The sequence below is a fragment of the Candidozyma auris genome, chromosome 4 (genome assembly GCF_003013715.1).
Source record: "Candidozyma auris chromosome 4, complete sequence".
NCBI classification, from domain to species: domain Eukaryota; kingdom Fungi; phylum Ascomycota; class Pichiomycetes; order Serinales; family Metschnikowiaceae; genus Candidozyma; species Candidozyma auris.
Genome location: NC_072815.1, coordinates 787,827 through 809,870, shown reverse-complemented (window position 1 = coordinate 809,870; position 22,044 = coordinate 787,827). Strand labels below are relative to the sequence as shown.

The 22,044-nt window shown below is 46.2% G+C and overlaps 8 protein-coding genes across 8 annotated transcripts; 3 read left to right on the top strand and 5 right to left on the bottom strand. All coding sequences in view use genetic code 12, as the record gives it.

Annotated features, from left to right (window-relative positions):
- Positions 1 to 299: 299 nt before the first annotated feature.
- On the top strand, positions 300 to 953 carry SSR1 (Ssr1p; the record flags this gene model as incomplete). The annotated part of the gene is made up of 1 exon (XM_029037286.2): positions 300 to 953. One exon carries the CDS (start codon positions 300 to 302, stop codon positions 951 to 953), a length of 654 nt encoding a protein of 217 aa, XP_028888342.2.
- A 1,143-nt stretch (positions 954 to 2,096) lies between these two features.
- On the top strand, positions 2,097 to 3,509 carry CJI96_0004051 (guanine deaminase; the record flags this gene model as incomplete). Its single annotated transcript, XM_029037285.2, has 1 exon — positions 2,097 to 3,509. One exon carries the CDS (start codon positions 2,097 to 2,099, stop codon positions 3,507 to 3,509), a length of 1,413 nt encoding a protein of 470 aa, XP_028888341.1.
- Positions 3,510 to 4,908: 1,399 nt separating this feature from the next.
- CJI96_0004050 (uncharacterized protein) lies at positions 4,909 to 8,061 on the top strand (the record flags this gene model as incomplete). The annotated part of the gene is made up of 1 exon (XM_029037284.2): positions 4,909 to 8,061. The coding sequence occupies one exon, from the start codon at positions 4,909 to 4,911 to the stop codon at positions 8,059 to 8,061; it is 3,153 nt and encodes a 1,050-aa protein (XP_028888340.2).
- Positions 8,062 to 8,479: 418 nt separating this feature from the next.
- FUS1 (Fus1p) lies at positions 8,480 to 9,067 on the bottom strand (the record flags this gene model as incomplete). The annotated part of the gene is made up of 1 exon (XM_029037283.2): positions 8,480 to 9,067. One exon carries the CDS (start codon positions 9,065 to 9,067, stop codon positions 8,480 to 8,482), a length of 588 nt encoding a protein of 195 aa, XP_028888339.2.
- A 532-nt stretch (positions 9,068 to 9,599) lies between these two features.
- On the bottom strand, positions 9,600 to 10,340 carry CJI96_0004048 (phosphatase PAP2 family protein; the record flags this gene model as incomplete). The annotated part of the gene is made up of 1 exon (XM_029037282.2): positions 9,600 to 10,340. One exon carries the CDS (start codon positions 10,338 to 10,340, stop codon positions 9,600 to 9,602), a length of 741 nt encoding a protein of 246 aa, XP_028888338.2.
- Positions 10,341 to 10,546: 206 nt separating this feature from the next.
- On the bottom strand, positions 10,547 to 12,886 carry PSP1 (Psp1p; the record flags this gene model as incomplete). The annotated part of the gene is made up of 1 exon (XM_029037281.2): positions 10,547 to 12,886. One exon carries the CDS (start codon positions 12,884 to 12,886, stop codon positions 10,547 to 10,549), a length of 2,340 nt encoding a protein of 779 aa, XP_028888337.2.
- Positions 12,887 to 16,239: 3,353 nt separating this feature from the next.
- Positions 16,240 to 16,515, bottom strand: SMT3 (SUMO family protein SMT3; the record flags this gene model as incomplete). Its single annotated transcript, XM_029037280.1, has 1 exon — positions 16,240 to 16,515. The coding sequence occupies one exon, from the start codon at positions 16,513 to 16,515 to the stop codon at positions 16,240 to 16,242; it is 276 nt and encodes a 91-aa protein (XP_028888336.1).
- Positions 16,516 to 19,071: 2,556 nt separating this feature from the next.
- On the bottom strand, positions 19,072 to 21,309 carry CJI96_0004045 (ssDNA-dependent ATPase; the record flags this gene model as incomplete). The annotated part of the gene is made up of 1 exon (XM_029037278.2): positions 19,072 to 21,309. One exon carries the CDS (start codon positions 21,307 to 21,309, stop codon positions 19,072 to 19,074), a length of 2,238 nt encoding a protein of 745 aa, XP_028888334.2.
- Positions 21,310 to 22,044: the final 735 nt, after the last annotated feature.

Genomic DNA, 22,044 nt, shown 5'->3' with positions numbered 1-22,044 from the left:
ATAGAATCTGGTGATATCAAGGTGTCCTGCACAAGCTTGATTCTACTATAGATCGGTATGTAGGGCATGTTGTTAGGCGATCCACGTGATGGATTTCATGTTTACTTTGGTGCGGAAAAAGCCAAGCTCTAGGCTATAATTAGCCCAGTCTGGAAGGGCCATACTGCAGACAGCTGGCCAAACATTCATCGATCACAATCCTCACGATTCTAGCCAGGCTTTTCGGCTATACAAAACATCAGTCTTTTTTTTTTTCGAAGCATACAACCACCTTTTCCTTCGTTTGATACCAAATAAAGATGCACGGCTTGAAATTAACTACCATCGCTGCTTTAGCTGCCTCCGTCTCCCTGGTTTTGGCTACTCCCCCAGCTTGTTTGTTGGCCTGTGTTGCTCAGGTGGAGAAAAACTCCAAGTGTAGCAGCTTGGCTGACTTGGAATGTATCTGTACCTCCATTGGTGAAGAGGTTGAAAAGTGCTTAGACAGCCAGTGTCCTGACGGTGACGCTGACACTGCTAAGAAGGCCTTTGCGGCTTCGTGCAAGGAGCAAGGCCACGACGTTTCTGGTGCTGACTCAAGCTCCTCCTCTTCCCAGAGCGACTCTCCGTCGTCCTCCTCATCTGCTGCCTCCTCATCTGCTGATCCTACCTCTTCCGATGCTCCATCCTCCTCCGCTGCTGCTACCTCCGATGCTCCTTCTTCCTCCCCTGCCGCTTCTTCCGAGGCCGCTTCTTCTTCCGCTAAGTCTTCCGTTGCTGCTTCTTCGTTCGTCTCTTCCGATGCTCCATCTAGCAGCGCCCAGACCACCGCTGACCCATCTTCTACTTTAGCCACTTCCTCCTCTGCCGCTGCTTCTTCGTCCGCTGGCGTGAGCTCGTTTGAGGATGGTGGCAAGATGATGGCAGCCTCCTTCGGTGCTGTAATCGCCGGTGTTGTTGGTGCCTTGTTGTAAGACTTTCACTTCACCTGCCAGACGAATGGCAATTTAAACTTTTATAAATCAGGATTTAAAACAAATTGAGTTTGCATACCCAGCAAAGATATGTAGATCTGTGTAGGATGGTAGCAGTGTTCTCGCCGCCTTTCAATGACTTCGCTTTTTGGCGGTATGTAATCGATTGACGAAGATGACGTTTGACAGGTGGCTTTGTTGATCTGGCTGCAAAGAGCCAAAGAGGTATTTGCCATCCTATTTGAGACAAATCGTAAATCATCAAAACCGTTCTCATCATGCCCCAAATGGGTCACTTTGATGACTTCATGGGGTACCACCTGCCACATTAGGCTTAGCTTGCACACCTCCAGGCATCACCTACCTCAACATACAAGTTTGATAATTTCCCTCCATATCTCAGTGTACTCCAAGAAAGCTAAAATCAGATGTACTCAAAGTGAATGTCCCCCAGTCGAGACTACAAAACCAGGCCCGATTCATACGGATATAATGAACAATGCTGACACAGGGACTCTCCTGGACTCCAGGGAAAACCACAGCAAAAATCGTAACTGATTGAGTTCATATTGAAAAATCAAAAACTATGGCTTTCTTAGGTTTACCATAAGTTCACAACCACGTCATAATCTGTGATACTCCAGAGTTAGATGCTACTTTTCGCAGCCATTGTGAGCGCTACGAAGGTGCCATTGTGAGCGATACGACGATGCCATTGTGAGCGATACGACGATAACAGGTTCCACCATCATGAAGAGTGTAGATGGCGGAGTTTAAGTCTACAAGAGTTGCCCTTAAAATGCCCTAAATCTAATGTTCATTTGCCATGTCTGAGTTCGGCAAGTTTTCCCCGCCATCGTGATGCGCCGCCGCTCATCTCCATCTCACCCGAATGGTACCACCAAAAACCTTCAACAAAAACTACTTTTCCTCAAGCTTTACAGAATCCCTAAGAGGATCCTGCTTCACCAAAAGCATCACTACCTCCAGGAGCCCCATATCCGCTTCTTTTAGCAGCGGTCTCAATTCCGTTCTCCGAGGCAATCCCGCGGCAGGCTCGCACCAGTGAGTTTCCGTCGAAGAGTTTGATAAATACATTTCATACTTCACTATTTTCGAAAAAGAATCAGTTTCTGTCCTGAAATGTACACTCTTTACCACGGAAACATCGTCCACACACCCAAGCTCGGGGACATCGAGATCCTCACAAACCAGTACGTTGGAGTCGATGCTAACGGAACCATTGAGTTCGTCAAGCTGGCTCCAGATTTGCAGCTGGCATTAGAATTCGTCACATCTCATAATGAAGTGAGTGACAGAGAAATCACCGTCATCGAGACTTCCGATAGAAAAGCCTCGTTTCTTGTGCCTGGATTCATAGATACCCATATTCACGCTTCCCAGTACCCGAATATAGGTATTGGTTCTGATCTCCCCTTGCTTGACTGGCTCAACAACCACACTTTCGAGCTCGAGTCGAGGCTCAATGGCTCCAAGGAGGGAATGGCCTTGGCCAAGGAAATCTACACCAAAGTGGTCCATCGCACCTTAACCAATGGAACTACCTGTGCATCGTACTTCACCACGGTAGACAATGAGACGACTAAGCTCTTCGCAGACATCGTCGCCGAGAAGGGCCAGAGAGCGTTTGTGGGAAAGGTGTGTATGGACTGCAACGACTCGTATCCTACTTACAAGGAGTCAATGGAGGAGAATGTTTCGAACATGAGAGACTTGGTCGAACATTGTCGTCATTTGGAGCAGAAGGGGTACGATAGAACACTCATTTGTCCTATAATCACTCCCAGATTTGCGCCGCTGTGTCTGAGAGAGCTCATGGAGGAATTGGGGGAATTGGCAAAGAGGTACGATTTGCCCATTCAGACGCATGTTTCTGAGAATAAGGCCGAGATTGCCTGGGTGAGGTCGCTTTTCCCAGACTGTGCAAACTACACCAGCGTATACGACAAGTTTGGACTCTTGAACGAAAAAACTATATTAGCACACGGCGTCCACTTGGAAGCAGACGAGAAGATGCTCATTAAGGCCAAGAACTCCTCGGTGGCTCACTGCCCCAGCTCAAACTCCTTCATTACCAGCGGAGAGGCTCCTGTCAAAAAGTATCTATATGAGGACGGCCTCAACGTTTCTCTCGGGACGGATCTCGCAGGAGGGGTTGAACAATCAATTCTAGGAGTGGCCAGATCGCTGGTGATGGTATCGCACCACTTGGCTATGGATAGTGAGAACGACCCCAAGATTGGAATTGCAGAGGCTCTCTACATGGCGACTGTAGGCGGAGCCAAAGCTTGCAATTTGTCCAATATTGTGGGCACCATCGAACCCGGCAAGAAGTTCGATGCACAATTGATAGATTTAGATGTGAAGGGCACCAACGTGGATGTTTTCGATATCCACCGGCCACATGGAAACGAAAGCACCGCACAGTTGGAGAAGAAATTGCTTACTTTGCTTTACAAGTGGGTGTTCACTGGAGACGACAGAAACTGTGTCAGGGTGTGGTGTAACGGCAAACTGGTTGTTGACAAAACATAGAGAAGTCTAGATGGAGTGATTTCGATAGATAAAAGGTAACGGGCCCAAGTGACTCATCTACAGACGACAAGAGGGCGCAGGCTAGTTGCAATGAGGTTAAGCTAAATAAATGTGGAGGGGTCTGCCCAAAAGCTGGACAGTTTAGATCAACCCTATAAGCGGATTGCACGTAAAGTGTTTCGACTAAAACTACATATATCCAGCGAGTATCGTTGAAGCCACATCGCAATACACGCCAGGGCTTCAATGAGGGGGGCAGTTCAGAGGCAGTGCAAGAAACGAAACACGAACAAATACAATATTTTATGAAAGAAAATAGCGAACCTTGCGGCGGCAGAAAATTGACAGTTGGTTATTAGGTGTTGATCTTAACAGAACAGGTCTACAGTAAAGGTGTTTATAGATGAGACACAAAGAATTGCAAAGTGAAAAACGCAATTGACAAAAAGAAGATAATAAATTTCGCTTTGGTCTTTTCAAAGTCTTGTGAAGCCTCCTGGAAGAAGGGTGAAGAGATTCCACGGAAAAAGGGCCCCAGTGGTCCACATGAGCGAGCGGCCTGGGCAGGCTGAAATGGGAAAAGGCGCTACCAGAGTTGGCGAGGGACCGAAAAAACACCCTCCAGGGAATTTTCGCAGCCATTGCATTGAATCTTTTTGTAATTTATTTTTTACGTGTTCATATATATATATTTTATTTAACCTTGGTTGTTCTTCGGATGACTTCTTGCTAAACGTTTTAGTTGGCGTTATTGCGGTGGCTTTAGCAAACGAGAGATCTATGTACAAAAAGCGCTGCTGCTGTGAAGTCGGGTGCATGCTGCTCGCTACACAACCACAGAAGGTCTCACATATGAAAATGAGATACGCCAACGAAATGTTTCTGGAGAACTCATATGTGCAAATTCATGCAAGCATACAAAATCCAATCATCTGATTGGCCAGCTCTTGCTTCAATGGTTTTACTTGGCCGTGTTTGGTCCACCTTTGTGTCTCGGCGCCTGTCTAGGGCGAACGGGCTGCCTTGTTCGGTGCGGCCGATGTTATTTGTTTTGAGATTAGTTTACTAAGCATAAGATTTTTGGTGGTGCTTTCGCACCCAATGTTTTCGTCCAAATCGGTTTCTCACTATGACCTCAGCTTCCGCTGCATCAATAACTACTACACCTCTTTGTGGTTGAAGCAGAAATTAAACTTTTTCTGCTTTATCCACTGTACTTGCTGCAAAGTGAGCCCCTTTAGCCTTCTAATATCAAGGAGAAAAACCTCTACATCAGCTTGCCCCCTTGTCTTTCCTATCTTACACTCGCTTCTTCCTGTCTGATTGACCGAGATCATCAATTCCACTATCTTCCAACAATACTCAGCACCCAGCTGGTTCTGCCAAAATGAAGCTCAACATGTCGCCGAAAAAGCTGGCACTAAAGGACCAGCCATCCGCGTCTTCACTGAAATTGCCTTCTCCGGAACTGAAGCCGGCCGAGGATGATATTTCCCCAGAGTTGGTGCCCATCGTCACCTTGCTCTCTGCCCAGGCCCATAGACGCTACCATGAGGGCATTTTCATGTTGTACAACGATTTGAATTCCGATGGCAAAGCTGGCGATAGAGAGTGGAAAGAAGTGTACGGTATTCTCACGGGAACGCAGTTGGCCTACTGGGACGCATCGAGCTTGGCCAAGTTCAAGGACCAGCCGGAACAGCTCTTTGAGACGTCGTCGAAACCAAAGTATTTGAACTTCACAGACGCCATTTTCAACGCCATGAAGGTGCTTCCCGCGGCAAAACAGCAGCTTGAGAACGTTGTCATTGTCTCCACGACGTTGAAGAATAGATACATTCTCCAATTTCGCTCCTACGAGACGTTGACCGAGTGGTACATGGCTCTACGTTTGGCTACCTACGAATACAACTCGTTACAGGAAGCCTACACTGGGGCGTTGCTCTCCGCTCGAGGATCGAAACTCTCCGATATTCGTACCATCTTGGCGGAAAAGCGATACAACCACTCTGATTGGGTAAAAATCAGGTATGGCTCGGGCATGGCATGGAAGCGGTGCTATGCTGTCATTGAGCCCTCTCAAAACAAGAAGAAACAGTTTCACCCTGGAAGAGTGTTACTTTACGACAATGAAAAGATGAAGAAACAGAGCTTGTTGGGAACCATTACATCTGCATCCATGGTCACCGCTATATATCCTCAGCTGCCTTTATTCATTGATAAGAGTACCATCATGAAGCTTGAAGGTGCCATTAACTTCTCCCTGCCGTCGACTAAAGAGTCGAAGAAGGCTGCTGCGCAATCTGAAGAAACTTCGCTTTTCATTATGCCCGAGCAGCATTCGGCTGTGGCCGGTTACGATACGTTGATTCGTTTTTTGATCCCACTTTTAGACTCCTTCGGTCTCTATGGCCGCCCAAAGCGTTTGAAAGCTGATCGCGTCGACCCAGACTCACTTCTTTTTGGTTTACCTACATTGCCTCGTGTTCACTATCTTATGGTGGGTGATCTTCACCCGCTTGCTGGAACAGATGCATTCATGTCATGGGATCAAGCGAAATGGACTGAGCACATCAAACGTATTCTAAAACTGAAACTCGCTCAAGGCTACAATGGTTGTGGAAGCTCCAGAGGTTTTGTTGGTGCATTGAATTCTATGAGTCCCAGAAACAGCCCCACCGCATCTCGCATGCCCTCGAATCCACACGAATCGCCCAATCCTCAAAAGGTCGAACAAACGAGGAATGCCTCAGGCCCTCTTCCTACTCTTTCACAACCCATGGGTCGTCCTGGAGAGCCTCCTCGTTCATCACTGACTGGAGCAACACAAGCGCAATATCAAAAGCCTTTGCCAGGCCAAGCCAACGCTAACCGTCTGCCTCAGCGTCACAGACCACCACCACCGGGCCCTGACCCCGTCATAAGACAACCAGTCAACAACCAGTCTAGAAACAAGTACAACTTAACGCTCAATGATGCTCAATTGAGAGGTCAACAAAACCCAGGTTCATTGACTGTTGGTGCCGCGGGCGCTGGTGGAGCTGCAATGACGGGCCTTGCAAATCCCCACAAGTCTGTGCAGCTCGCTGATATTTACCAAAAGTACTCCACAATTGAAAGCCCATCAGACCGTTTCCATGACAGGAACGAGATATTAAAGGGAAGTGCCGAGGAGATTGAGGAGGATAAACTCCCCACTCTTATGAGAAAGAACTCATTGATGCGTGGCATCTATCCAACAAATGACAGAAACTTGTTAGGTAGTGACAGTGAGAGCGAGGAGGATATTGCAGAGGAAGATGAAGACTCTGAAAACTTACGTGAACCCCAGTTGCCTTCTGCAAATCTTCAGGTGCCTGGATATGACAAGAGGAATAGTAGTATGTCACTGGTTCAGTCTCCAACGACACAATACAATGAGTTTAACAGACAATTTTCAAAAGCTGTGGATACTCAAGGACCTTTGCGTAACGAGAGGGGGTATGAAAGCAGCAGTGGTGAAGAAGAGGAAACATCGGAAGAAGAGGACGAGGACGAAGACGAAGAAAACGAGCAGCCTCAAAGACGTCCGTACCCTCAGCAAGGGCAAGCTTCTATTCCAAGATCCACACAGGTCCCCCAACTTCAGCATCTCAGCCTCAAGGATGAAGTTGGTGCAGCGCGTGGGCAGGCACAACCCCAGGGCAATCAATTGTACAGCCAGCAAGCATATAGCCAGCAAGGACAGAGTCTATACTCTCAGCAGTCAGCCCAGGGTCAGCAAATCAATCTCCAAAAGTCAAGGCCTTCTAAGAATTTGACGCTGGAGCTCCACTCTCCTATGTTGCATAATAGACCACGCTATATTGTGTCACCGAACAGCTCGCAGAACTCGCTTCCTCAAGCAAAGGCGCAAGCTTCGCACCAACAAAATCAAAACGTTCCATCGACTGTGATCACTGGCCCAGATAATGGTCAGAGAAAACAAGAGTCGCCAACAGTTGCTCCAACAGCAGCATTTAGGGTGCCGCCTGCTCAACCAATGGTTCCAAGACCACCACCAGCGCAACAGTCTTACCCATCAAACCCTCAGTATCAGTACAGTAATCAGCAGCCGCCTCCACAAGGATACGCTAGTGCTGGTATCCCACCAAGTGTCACGAACACTGGCATTCCTCCCAGTGTGTCACAGCCTAAATCAGTGAGACTGCCCCCACCTCAGCAATATCAGCAGGGCCAGCAGTATGCCCAGGCTCAGCAAGGCAAACCTCGTTCTGGCCACCCTTACCAGCAAAGAGCCTATGCCAATTACCAGAGTGCACCACAGCAAGGTGGATATTCCGCTCCTTTGCAGAGACCACCACACCAGTACAATATAGCTCAACAACCGGCACACCCCAACATGAGCTCCCAAAGCATTCGCTCCTATGGAGATGGCCAACAAGTGTATCAGTATGAGGCGCAGCCTCAGGGCCACCGTCCTCCTCCTCCTTCAAGCACACAGGGAGGACAGTATGGCAACCAACGTTACGGCCCCAGCGGTCAGCCAGGCGCATATCAGCGTCAGTATTAGAGATCATCTTCGGATCACTGTATTATAACAAGATGTGTATTAGTGTATTTATAAAACTTTTCAGATAAACGTTTTAATATCTGCGAAGACAACTCATGGGAACAAAGCCGTAGCCTTCACGATTGACTAGCGTAACGTGAGCAAAAGAATCCTTTTGGAAATTCATAACTGCCATGTCGCCCACCACAACAGAAATATCACCGGGTGCACTTTTGGTGAATTCCTTAGTCACCACCAATGAAGTATCTGGCGTCAATGTCTCCAGATCACTAACCGCAAGCTTTAAAGAAGGAGGTCTCTTGGACTTGTAGGAAGAAGTGGCCTGAGGGCTAGAGGTAGTCGATTCAGCTTGATCATTCGCTTCGTCTTTCTTGAGATTGAACGCTTTAAAGAATGCAGGCAGCTTCAAGTCTAAGGACTAAATCCACTCGGAGTTGACCATTCGGGAAAGTCTACTCTTCAACTTCGGAGAGTTTTTGGAAATGCTTTCCTTGGACGTCTGCGAAAACGGTGGAGGCTCCCTACGACGTTCAAAGGCAACCTTTCCACCAACCGCCTCTTCAGGGTCGTACGTCAAGTACTCGGTGGACTTGGACTGGATTTTTCTTTTCAAAAAAACCCATGCTAACGCTATCAACACAAAGAGTGCAATCACAGCGATAGGTATACCGATTGCTAAGCCTAACTTGGCTCCACTGGAGCTGCTTCCGGGAGGAATGGTCTCTGCTACCGTCATTGAGGTCTGTGCCTTGCGGGAAAGCGTGGACGTTGAGGTTGAAGCGACTTCCGAACCTGCCGAATCAAAAATAGATTCACTTTCTGTCGGAACCACAGATTTGAATGTCGACAACCGCGTTGTAAGCAGCTTGGTGCTCACAGGCTTGAAAGTGGTAGTGCTGATAGTAGTGAGCAAGGTGATGGTGGTATCAGAGTCAGTAGACTCCGTACGTGTTGGGGTTGAACCCAGAGAAACGGTTGCCACAACCACTTGATAAACTGTTGACATATCTTTGCTCCTTTGTGTCGTGCTGTAGAATGAAGAAACGCTTGCAGTTTATATTCAGCAGGGGGGAGTAATGGTTGCAAAAATGTTTCACCTGCATGATCGCTGATACGGCTGTTGATCCAAATCTGAAACACGACTTGATGCAATCCAAGGCTTCTAAATTTGGAGCGGTTTTTGAGTAGAAAAAAAAAGGCTTGAGAATGAGAAGGATTCTGAGATGTTTTCAATCTGATTGAGGGTTTCGGAAAAGAAGGATCGGTGTTCTTTATGATGCTGACTGTACGTCAAATGCAAACTATGCGTATACACGTCGTTAGTCTAGTCTTCCTAGACTATAGAAATCCAGACTCAAAAATAGCTCAGTATCGTGGACTTGAAAGAGCGTAGGATACTGTTGGCCTGTGTGTCTGGTATGCTGATTGAGCGGCGGGACCTTTCCATTGCCCGTACGTCAGGTATGAAAACGACGTAGAGTGTCATGGGCGCTGCCCAAGCAGAAACACGTTTGGAACCATCATCATGCACGTCTCCGTTAGATGGGCAACCCACTTCCTTCTTCCTCGCCATTGATTTCATGCGGATTTTCATCAAAGACCGAATGAAAGTACTTTCTATAGATTGCAATTGCCACCGAACATCCAATGAACATGCCCAGTACAATATCCAGAAAGTGATGTCTATAGTCCTGAACTCTAGAAAGGGCGACGTAGGCGGCCAAAAGAAGCGGCAGCGCACTGACGAGGTACAAGTACACTGGCTTCGCAGCGACATTCACAGAGAGCTGCAATTGGCCGAACAACCACATGGCCAAAAACAAATAAGCAGAAAACGATATCAGCGAGTGGCCGGAGGGAGTCAGTCTCATCCCATCAATAAGGCGAAACTCCCCCAAAGGAGCGGTGCACACCGAGATGTCCACAAAAACGTCAGTGGGCGTGTTAGCTGGAGCACCGCATCTTTCCAAGAAATCTGGTCTTGGCCTTCCAACCCAGTTTTTCAAGGTATCTGTGATTACGCCATCCACACTGACGGCCAAGGCTGTTCCAAGCAAGGACACCTGCAACAAGTGCAACGCCTGGTCCCTATTCTTCCTATGTTTGGAGAAGCTGGTGATTGTCATGACTACAGTGGGAACAACAGCTGCTAAAATAAGACACATGTGGCCCGTGACACGTTCTTGTTGAGCGAAGGGGTGTTGAATCGTGTGATCGTTGAGCTTGAACTGGCGGTTGAACGGTCTAGCATGCTCGGCCACTAAAAAGAAATATGCCATGGTGATTGCAGTGACTATCCAGTCTATGGAGTAATCTCGAAATCTTTTCAGCCTTATGTAAGATGCTAGAGTCATGGTCGGGAGAGAAGAGAGTGTAGTATTTATGTTGGGGTTGAGTGTACCTTACATAGTGAGTGAGACCGCGCATGGCGGTATAGATTTTGGCATGTTATCCTCTATCATACTTATTCTATAAACTCGTCAGATTATACATTTTTTTGTTTACCAAAAGGATCAAAACTTGGTGTGATCTGGTAGTCTGTCTTCTTCTTGTTGGGACTCCTACCATTTTTGCCTACGATTTCCTCTTGTCCCTTAGCTGGGGCGCCGCGAGGGGAGGTTCCTGAAGAAGAAAGATCTTCTTGTGCCTGTACACTGTTGTCAATGCCAGAATTTCCTTTCATCAGTGTGAATCCATAGAACTTGCCGTTGAGATCATTCTCGAGATTGAGCACCAAGTTGTACATGTTCTTCAGATGAAAGTATGTTGGTTTCGGCAACTTACCGAATTCCTTGACAGAGAAGTTCATGATTTGTTCATTCGACAACTCGTACTCCTTTGGAATACAGCCAAACGTAGATTCCTCACCACTTCTCTCCTCCTTCGAAAGGTTAGTATAAAGCTCTCGTCTATCATATGGCAAGACGGCGCATAGCCAAATCCTTGTCTTGTAAATCTTAAATAGTTCTTTGATTAAACCGCGAAAGTCGATTCGCTTAAAATCAGCATAATAGTAGAAGATCAACTTCTTGAAATCGCACTGGTACTCGACATTTATAAGCGTTAGGTCGTTGCTAAGCCCCAACTCCTTGATTTTGTTAAAACAGGTGATGAAGGCCTTTTTCTCCTCTAAAAACTTGCCACTCAACTTCAGTATCTCTTTTGGAGTTGCGAAGCGCAACACTTGTTTTGTAGGAAGGGTGATGATGAACTCGTTATCTTCGTTGGAATGCTTGTTGATAATGGCGGATGCGTCCATAGATGTAGAATGTGTACCGCCACTATGATTCCCCTTCACAGAGGTACCACCATTCGCATCATTGATTGTGAGAGATTTGAGGTGCTCAATCTTCTTGAGGAAATTGAACAAAATTGCAAAATCAAGATTGACTAGAGGCTCCAAGATCATGACCAAGTCCTTTCCCCTGTCACCATCAACGATAACTAAATTGTCACGTTGAAGAAAGATATTGGAATTACTGGGGTAAGACAATAAATCTAATTTTCCATTTTTGTTGACCACAAGACACAACATCTTGTGATTAAACGTGAGGTTATTCAAGTTTTTGACGAAAGTCACCAACTTTTGAACCACAGGATTCGCCAAAAGTTCGTACAACTTGTTCAAGATCTTGTTACTCAAGTCTGGATCCTGAAAATATCTCACAGCAGAAAGAAACTGTTGTTTTAGTTCAGGCGACACCATAATGTATTGGTCTTTGAGCAAAAGTCCATTATCTAGCTTCATGGTCTGACCCGGATGAGTCGACGGATACATATCGGCACCTCCTGAGCCAGAGCCAACCTGAGGGTTCGAGGAGAATTGCTGGTTCTGGCCCTGCGGTGCTGAGCTTGGTGCACCACCCATGGGCATTCCAGCCGAGCCAGCCGGCTGAAACGCATGGAATGAATTGAAGGAGACAGGTGCACCAGAAGCGAAGAACGACAGCTGCTGGGGGGTGAAAGAGGGGTAGAACTGACTTTGGGGAACAGCCTGATAATCCGCTAACTGAGATGGTCGTCTCGCCTGGAAATCTGACAAGTTGGCGTTAAGTGAAAGATTCTGTAAAGAGTCAGAGAGAGCATCCTGACCGAAATTGTGCTGGTTTTGAGGCTGCCCTAGCTGCTGGCCCAGAACCAGCCCTCTGTTTTGCTGTTGCGAATGCTGCAGCAGTTGTTGTTGTTGTTGTTGTTGTTGAGAAGCATTAAGGGAGAAGTTATTGGCGGCTGCAAAGGAAGCCAAAGAGGTTTTGTTTGAAGAGCCAGCGTTAGGATGAAACGTGGAAGGAGCAGGACCAGCAAATGGTTGCGAAGCTGGAGAGTGTTGTTGTGGCTGGGATCTAGTGAAAGACTCGGCAGCGTAACTTGGCCGTCTTGAGGAAATGTTGCCGATGCCGCCTTGCAACTCCAAAGGGAGGTGAAAGGTGTTTGTCTGTTTATGAAAGGGTCCAAATTCGCCAAACGCGCCAAACGCAGGGCTATGGTCCAAGCCAAACCCATTGTGGGCACCAGTCAATGGGGAAAATGAGTTTTTTGACAAGGGTGGCTGGGCGGAAAGATCGTCACGGTGGGAGTCATTCTGGACACTCAAGGCCAGTAGCTTCGATTTCAAGAGCAGGTCGAAGTCGAGATCGGAGTCAAGGTTCATGTCGGGAAAAGCCTGGGAGTTTTTGGCATCCAGTGGGTGGTTCTTGAGACCTGATTCCAGCGAAGGCTGGTGGGGAGGCGGAGGATTGTGCTGTTTCGAGGGAGCCTCGGATTCGGCAGAGGAGCCCTTTTGCTGGAGATTCAGAGGCCCGAGAAAATCCGGGTACCTTAGACTCATCACAAAATCTTTAAGTTGTGGAGAAGAGTATTAAAGCCCAGTGAATTATTTGCGATTGATGAAGAACACGAAAGATGAAGTATGTGGCGAGGGCTAAAAGTAAGAGGGAAACGACGTGAGTGAGAAACGCTAACAGGAAGGACACGAACAATGCTCGGTACCAGGAGGCTGACTTTTCTCAGGCAGGCATAAAGTCACTAACCGCAGAGGTCCAGAAGGAGTAAAAATAAAAAAAACAAAAAAAAACTACGAGAGGATAAAAAAAAAGAACCACGAAAATCCAGCAATTGAGAGGGCAAGCTTTGATTGCACCCGAGGTGTGCAGGTTTTTGATGGCGCCAGCAACCATGGGACTACTAGCGAACGTCCATGCTTGAGGGCTAGTTTGCAAAGTTTCGACTAGCGTTAGCAGAACGCACCATGAGAGAACTCAGTGTGACTGTGAGAGGGAAAAAAAAAGACGAGCAATGCGAGTGACGTCGAGCTGCATGCAGTACGCTCTCTCATACAAGTCGTTTCTATGAATGGTCCCAAAAAAGCTGGGGAAGCATTCTTCATATGAAGCCGCGGTAGCTGATTGATACCAGAACTAGAAAAAGAGGAGACCTAGAGTGAGCAGAGTAGGATTTTGATAGAAACGCAAACGCGGCAAAAGACCAGTACACCGAGCCAAAGAATTTCCAAAGAGTTGGTGTGATCGTTGAAGAGGTGGAATCGCATGTGTAGTGAGAGTGAGAGTGAATGCAAGTCTAAAGTGGCAGGGTGATTTCTGAGCAGATTGAACTCAGTTTGCTTCACTTTATTTATTATATAAATATAGAATGATTACGTAGGGGGTGATTAGAAACAGATCAAAGCGACTGTTTTTGTGAAGGCCAGGAGTTTCTCAAAGTGGATTCCTCGAGCTGCTGCGCCGTTATCTAACGGTTGCTTACGCGAGTGCGTTTTGCAGCCATTTCTCTGGGTGTTTCCTGAGAGTCAGCTGGAGAAAAGCAGAGTCAGCAGATAAAACTTTATGGAAGTACTCCTGGACGCATGTAGGCAGTGAAGTTAAAAGACTATATGAAAATTTATACGAGTTGCTTGGGCTATTTGGAAAACCACAGCGCACACTGAAGGCGTCCGGGCTCTTGTGCACAGATAAGCATTGGCATCTTGATCTCTCAATAAACTGTATTCACCTTTGGGCCATAAAACCTCGTGGTCAGGCAAAATCTTAGACCAAAGTATATTAGACGCCCACCTCTGCAGACCCTTACTTTGACCGAGAGATGAAGACAACTTTCCGTGGGTTGCCAATCAATGAAGCAAACAAAACCTGGTCAACTTGCCTTGGCTTCTCGCCCGGAGCCTGGTTACGTCAACCAAATTGACAAATCCCACCACATTTCCTACACTGCAATTGTTCAAACCTTCATAACTATTTACCAGCGGCCCCCTGCCGCTCCCAACTTAATAAACCTTCCCCAAACACACTTCTGAACACCCCCTTCTCAATCCAATCTCACTCAACTGTTGCGTTGCCGCATTTACTTTGGTGGCGACGCTTTGGCAAACCCGGTGCCGGCCTTGGGTGGGTAGTCGGACCGCTCGCCATCAACGGGCTCGCAAGTGCACCAGTCCTCCTTTGGCGTGCTATCCATCACGCTGGGAACGTGGTTGCCACAGCCTGTCCAGGCCTTGTGGTGGCAGATTCCGCAAATAGCAGTCATACACATGGTGGTCGTAGTAGAATTGAGTGTCTTTTGCAATAAGGAAAATAAGTGGGGGGCAGCGATGCCTTATATACGAATCCCCGGGTGTGGACGGGAGCGATAAAATGGCCCACTGGTCGTCTGACGTAGATAGTGCGGTGCGCACCTCCCACATCCGTTCTCCCGAGGGAGAAAGCTGGGGAAGAGGGTGGAAAAACAGAAATTCCGAACCACACCCACAAACGGTTCTGGGGCGGGCCCGCTCAGGGTCTTGCGAGGCGCTGGATTTACAGGAGGCTCAATTCAATTCCATGGCGAAAATCCTCTTGAGACCAGAAAGCTGACGGCGTAGGCGGCAACTTCCGGTGGTTGTGAAAAAGTAGCGGGCCTCGGAACCAGCGATGGATTCATCCACAACCTCAGGCCACATGAATGCCACTGGGCGCTAGAAATGTTAGGGCCTAGTGTAACGGCTCTACACAAAGCAGGAGGAAAAAGCCCAAACAAGCAAGCAGGACGTCACGAACGGACTTCAACATCCGTGCTCTCTTTGCACAATCTGCCCTCCCTCGTCCCTCTGCTGTGCCCAGGCTCCAGTGCTGGAGACTCTCAGGTTACTGCCAGCTGGGTGCAAATGACAGTGGCCCGGCACAAACCGGAGGGACCCAGTCAACCTTAAAATTGTTAAAAAATCACGGTCCGTGGACTCATCAATTGGACATTTTCAGACTATACCATTAGTCAAGCTGTTTCTTCCAGCCTGGACACTAAGGGCTCTCCCTCGGGGCCAGCTTGGAGTCTTGCGCGGCGGTTTTTCCACACCCAGCTGAGAAGAATCCAGGAGTAGGCTAAGAAGAACACATTGAGTGCAGCAAAGTAAGGCAAGGGAAGCCCGCGGAAACAGAATACCACAACAAGCTCGCAAAGTAGCAGAGCCCCGCTCGCAGCAACAAGAATTTGCTCGTTGGTGGTCATGACAAAGCACTAGAGGGGACACCTTTTTTTTTGTTTTTTGGTTGAGGAGGCGGGAGTGTAGAGATAAGCTGGTGTGAGTGCGCGGCGCTAGCCTAGACCTGTGAGAGAAGGTTTTGGCGTATGACTTTGAGACAGTGGAAGAGCGTCTGGTGAGATTCTCTGTTTATGGGAGCGCCTCGCTTGATTAGTCAATTTTGTAGTTGTAACTCACCATTTTCGTGGACTTTGTTTTGGTAACTAGAGAACGAACGTGGAATATGCCCTCCCTTTACTCTAAGCAGTGGGGGAGGAGGGGTTTTCTTTGCCATAATAGGCTTCTTACCCTTTTCTTCGCTGAGATTGCTCTATCATTTACTTCATTACAGCTCACCTTGAGTAGTCCGTGCGGCTGGTTGCAAAACCCAATAAGCCCTTGACATTTTGGGCTCCCTCATGACCCGAACTTGATAAGCTCTCATGAAAGCACTGGATAAGTCTTACTTAGAGCCCACCTTTGATACTTGGATTACTTCTCTCATCGTTTCTTAGGCACTACTTATCAGACATACACTTGGCACTACCGCAGACGAGTATCCTCAGCTTCGAAGCGTAATAGCCTTCTTCGCTTCCTGATTGCGTTAATCAGACTTCTTGAATCTACATCTCCCTCAAAAGCTATCCGTACATTACTGATGCATATACACCTTACCTGAAGCCACCGACCTGCTCACGGTGAGCCTCAATGACGTCCCCATCCTCCAAATCAAGGTCCTCTGGAGTATTGTCTGGAGAAACACGAGTGCCATCAATCAAGAATCTCAAGGACTCCATGGATTTACCCTGTCTCTTACAAAAAGCTTCCATCAATCTTTTCATGGGGGTGGTCTTCTTGATCTTGAAAAAGATCTCGGCGGTACCATCGCTGACCTTCAAGTTGATATGTGTGCTGTCAGACTTTTCTTCCTTTGGCTGTTCAGACATGTTGTGGTGTTGAATGAACTGGTTTAGGTTGAAGCTCTGGACATTTTTTGTTTATCAGATACCCAGGGCCAACATCTGGACTATATACAGGAAACTTTACTCGTCATCGTGAACAAAAGGGTGATTTATACCGTCTTCTACTCCGGCTTGCTTCTTACAACGTGGCAAACCATTCAAACTGCATACAATAACTGTATTTGATTCTGATTGGTTCCCTGTAAGTCGTGTGATCACCAGGTAGTCACGTGACAGAAGCACGTGATACCAGTCACATGACTTCATACTTACAGGTTAAACTAGCAGGTGGTCTTCGGTTTGTGAACATTCACAGAAATTGGCTGGAAAGGCCTCTCAAAGCTATTAAAATGCTATTGATGTGGCGTGGCTAACATAATCCACTTTCCGTTCAAAAGAGTTTGTGGATGGGTTTCACCTGCATGGCTGCAATGGTTGCAAATTGCCACTCAAAGCGGCATCTTCAGATTCTGAGTCAATTCGCTTGAAATTCTTCAGAAGTGGCATTTTATCGTCTTAGAACGTTTCAAAAAAGATTGGTATATTTGGTATTCCTAGCCGTTCACTGCTGAAAATGCATGAATCATATTGTTTCACCTCGTGCACACAGATGTTTCAGCTTTTAAACTCCTAAAAACTATAAGTATGAAAGTATTCTATTGAATTTCGAGGCAATGCGTTTCTACTTAAACTTATTAGACCAGCTTAGTCAAGTTTGGCTTGATAAGTATATGTTGGTGTTGACTCTATTAGTCATAAAGGTGTATCTTTTCAAGAGCACTCTCCTCGATGGTATAACGAGCTGCCAGCTTCAGGCCGAAGAGATATGTGAAGCACTCAATGAAGCTCTGGGAAAGGCAGAAAGCGTTACTTATGGAATCAATCAAGTGACTGATTATATAATTGTCCAATTTGTGAATAACTTGCAATTACAATGTCGCCTTCTCATCAACCTCGCGATTTCTATAGCCAAAGCATTGATTGGATTCTTAATTGAGCTCTACTTAGGAACGTTAACTTGTCTTTGCACAGCGTTTGTTAAGGGAAGTATTGAAGTTCTTGCAGACGCAACAAGAACTGCCACCGAAGCAATTGAGACTGCCGTGAATGCTTTTCTCAGAGAGTTCAATTCAGCCTTGAACGGTTTGTCTACACTTGTCAACGGAGTCGTGACCACTGTTCAAAGTATAAAGTCGATATTCACGAACACTGATACAAGCGATATGACTTCAGCTGTAAACTCGGTTAATCTAACAGCCTCAACCATAAAAGATATCACCATCCCAACTACATTTATTGATGATCTTTCCAGTTTGTCAAACAAAATTCCTGATTACGAGGATGTTCTTCTGAATCTAACATCTTTAATGACTAAACCCTTGGATAAATTTCACAGAGATATTACGAATATTACATCCTCCAATTTCTCTCTTCCATCTTCAGTTCCGGGGAACCTGAAAAATCTTCAATGGGGAACATGTAATGAGACAAGCGAGCATTTTATGACAATGAAAAAGACGGTGAGCTCTACTTGTTCATGGATCATATTGGGGTCGTGCTTATCAATTATCATACTTCTTACAATATTAGTATTCTTGACTATAAATTCATACAAGAGGCGTGTTAGATATATCGAGGAGTTGACATCAGAGAATGACTTCGATCAAATTGGTAACATGTTGGATATTCATAAGAATAAAGTTTGGATGCTCTTTAATCGCTTGAACGTGGATGCCCATTTCAAATGGCTATTGAACTATACATTCTCACTGACTGCCAGAAATTGTCTTCTTATTGGTTTGGCAGGCTTGATAGCTGTTGGGTTACAGTTCTGGCTCCTCACAATAACTTCCCGAGCCTTCCAACAGCTTTACTCGTTAGATATGAAAAACACAGCACTGCGTGATGGGATTGACAATTACGTCTTACAAACGAACGTTGCCTTGGACAATCTGCTGGACAAACTTAATGAGGCGATATTTGGCTCGCTACACGAGACTACCACAAGCCTTCTTGACACCCTCGTCGACGTCGAGACGTCTGTCAATGACACGATAAACTCTGTATTTGGATCAACTCCTTTTGCGGCGCCTCTACGAACCGTTGTCTATTGTACGCTTGGACGAAAGCTTGATAAAGTCGAAGACGGGTTACGCTGGCTTCATGAAAATTTAAAAATTGAGTTTCCCACTCTCCAAGAAGACGAGAGCAAAGAATTGATGTCAACTGTCGTAGAGGACGCTACAAAGAACAGTCAGAACCTAGGAGCTACCCTTAAAAGAGCCGGCGATGAGCTCATCGATACGTACAAAAAGTCTCTTCTCATTGAACTTTTCGTATCCTGTGCCTTTTTCGGCCTTTGGATTGTTGTACTCATAATGGGGTTGAGTATTCTTGCTTGTCAGGTAATTATCGACAAACAACTTGTACCTATGGTCATTAGTATGCCTCGACCACTAGATAAGACCTCTATGGCCAAGTATCAATACCCCCTTAGCGATCCGTATATGAGAGCAGCCTCGAGTATCTATACTAACGATATTAAATAGTCATTTCATCATAATGGATGGGGCTGTCTCTCTGCTCAAAAGACTTCTCATTCACAAACTCATCATATGAACACTCAAAATTGTGAGATGCGTCAGGATCATCCGAGTAGTGATCTCGTTCATCTCCATCGAAATATTCAGGTTGATCGCTTTGGTCTAAAAATTCATCGTAACTATTAAGTCTCTCGGCGCTGTCTTCAACCAGTTCTATGAGTGTTCTTGTCTTTTCCCGGGATTGCTTACGAGAATTTTTTGCCAAAGTACTTCGTTCTTCACGTTTCGATCTCTTGAACTCTTCAAAAGCTTGTCGCTCTTCATCAAGGGCTTTCATTTCCTCCATGCTCACCAAGCGATCTGTACCGTCTTTGAAATGACCATTTTCAACAAACTTTGTTTCGTTCAATTCGGGTGGGAGATACTCCTGTACCACCTTCCCATGTTTATAGTGAGGATTGTATTTGTAGGTATTCCCATAACCCAAATCCTTCATCAAAGCTGTTGGAGCATTTCTTAAGTGCAATGGAATTGGCAATTTCATCACATCGGGATTTTCCTTGAGCAATGCTTGAGCCCCTCTGAGCGCTCTATAGGATTTGGTGGACTTAGGAGCTCTTGAAAGTTTAACAGCACAGTGAGCCAAGATGATCTCACCTTCTGGCATACCAATGAACTGTATGGCCTCCATGACGGAGATCGCAAACGGCAAACACGAGGAATCACGTAGCCCAATATCTTCACTTGCGATTACGATCATTCGCCTGGCGATAAAAAGAGGGTCTTCGCCACCACTGAGCATGCGCACTAGATAGAACACGGCAGCGTCAGCATTGCAACCTCGAACTGATTTATGGAATGCACTTATTGTATCGTAGTGGTTCTCACCCACCTTATCATACATTTGATGAAAGTTTTGCGATCTCATGAGCGGCTTCAACTCCTCAATGCCAACTTTAATCACACCAAACTTCGGATCAAAATCAATAGTCTCAATTTCAGGTTCTTCTTTTTTTACGACCTTGTAAATCATACCTGACAAATAAGCGTTGATTGACTCCAATATATTAAGGGCGACTCGTGAATCTCCAGTACTCACGCGTGCTATGTGGTTTATTGCATCTCTGCTTAGGGCAATCAAATGTAGCTTGTAGACAAGCTTCCTTGTCTTGTTAATCAAGAAGAGCCCACGATTCAAAATCTTCACAAGAGCTTCGTTGGATAGTGGCTCCATCACAAACGTATGCATTCTGGATAAGAGAGCATTGTTTAATGTGAAGGATGGGTTTTCCGTGGTGGCCCCTATCACTGTTACAGTACCCTTCTCGATGACTGGCAAGAGCAAATCTTGCACAGCTCTGTTAAATCTGTGAATCTCGTCGAGGAATAGAATAGTTCTTTGCCCTGTAAGTTGTCGTTCTGATTGTGCATCAGCAAATGCCTCTTTAAGCTTCTTAGCATTACTGTCCGCCCCTGATAATTCAACAAATTTGTAGTTAGATGACGTCGCAATTATGCGGGCCAATGATGTTTTCCCAACACCTGGCACACCCCAAAGAATGAACGAGGGTATCTGCTCTGCGCTCATGATGTTTCGAAGCACGCCATTCTCACCAACTAGTTTCTCCTGTCCAAAGAAATCATCAAGAGTCTTTGGTCGTAGTCTTTGCGCTAGTGGTAACTCCGCTTCTCTTGTCAACTTTGCGAGCTCATCGTTCCGATCTCGTTGTCTGTTCCTTAATACACCGACCTGGCTGTCCAGCTTACCCAGAATATCAGTATGATCATTCTCGACTGAGCCCGCTACCTGAGTGCTTCCATGAGCGTCGCAAACACCAGTCTCGCGTGCCTGACCCAGTGACCCTGCCAGCTGTGAAGATTCATCTAGCAGCGAGCTCTTCTCCAAAGACTGCCTCTTGATCTCTCTTTCAAGCTCTTCCTGTTTGCGCTTCAAGCGTCTTTCCGCGATAAGAATGCCTGTGAGCGTGGCTTTCTCTTTCTTCACGGCTTTATCAGAATTCCTCCATGAATCTGTCTTCAAACCAAGAGCTGCAAACGCGTCTAGCTGCTTTGGCTCTTTCATAGTAGACTCATCTGATTCACCTTCCGCCAGGCCGCTCACAGTGGCCGGCACCGGCAGCAGCAGCAGTTCCAAAGTATCTAAGCAGGAGTTCACATGGCGTTCTAGAAATGGTATTGGGAATTGCTTGAAGCATATGGGACACTTTTCTTCCATGGACTCGGTTGGTGATGGCAATGGCTTACTAAATTACGCGCACCGCGCAGTTGATGTAGATCCCAGCGTAAAGGTGGGCTGATAAATTCAGTAAACCACTAATCACTTTGCTCTTCTGAACCTGTAAATATAAGGGCCTCCTCGTAAGACGATGAGTTGATTATGAGTCGAGTATGTAAGATTTCGCTCGATGCATGAGGAAGAATGCTAGAGAACTTCTCTGATGGGTACAGAGGCGGCTATTCCCTTTAGGAATCAGTACTTTGTGGGAGTAGCTTTTTGTCATTTACATCTGGCTCAATTTTTACATAAAATTGCCTGGGCGAAGCAATGGGGAGATTTTCATTAGTTTTTTTTTCCATTGACATCGATGTTGTCTTGCTCTTGTCGCAAAACATTTCGCAAGAACATTACAACCTCGAGGCAGAAATTCCATGGAGAGATTCATTTTGTTTTCTTCAACACCGAGCTATCAAATTTGAAAGGGGTTACTTCGAGCGGAATTCGATTACATGTTGTTCTGATTTTCATCTGCATTTGAAAGAGGTGTTCTGGAAACTTCGGAAAAAATGTCATAACACCGGGAACGAAGCATGTTGATGCCATCGCGTTCTATCATTTAAATTAGAATTATCAAAGTGCCTCTGTGCTGACAAAATCAAAGGAATGACGATTTTGGCAACTCCTTTAATCCGAAACAGCATGACTGACTATTCGAGATATCTCGATCTAACG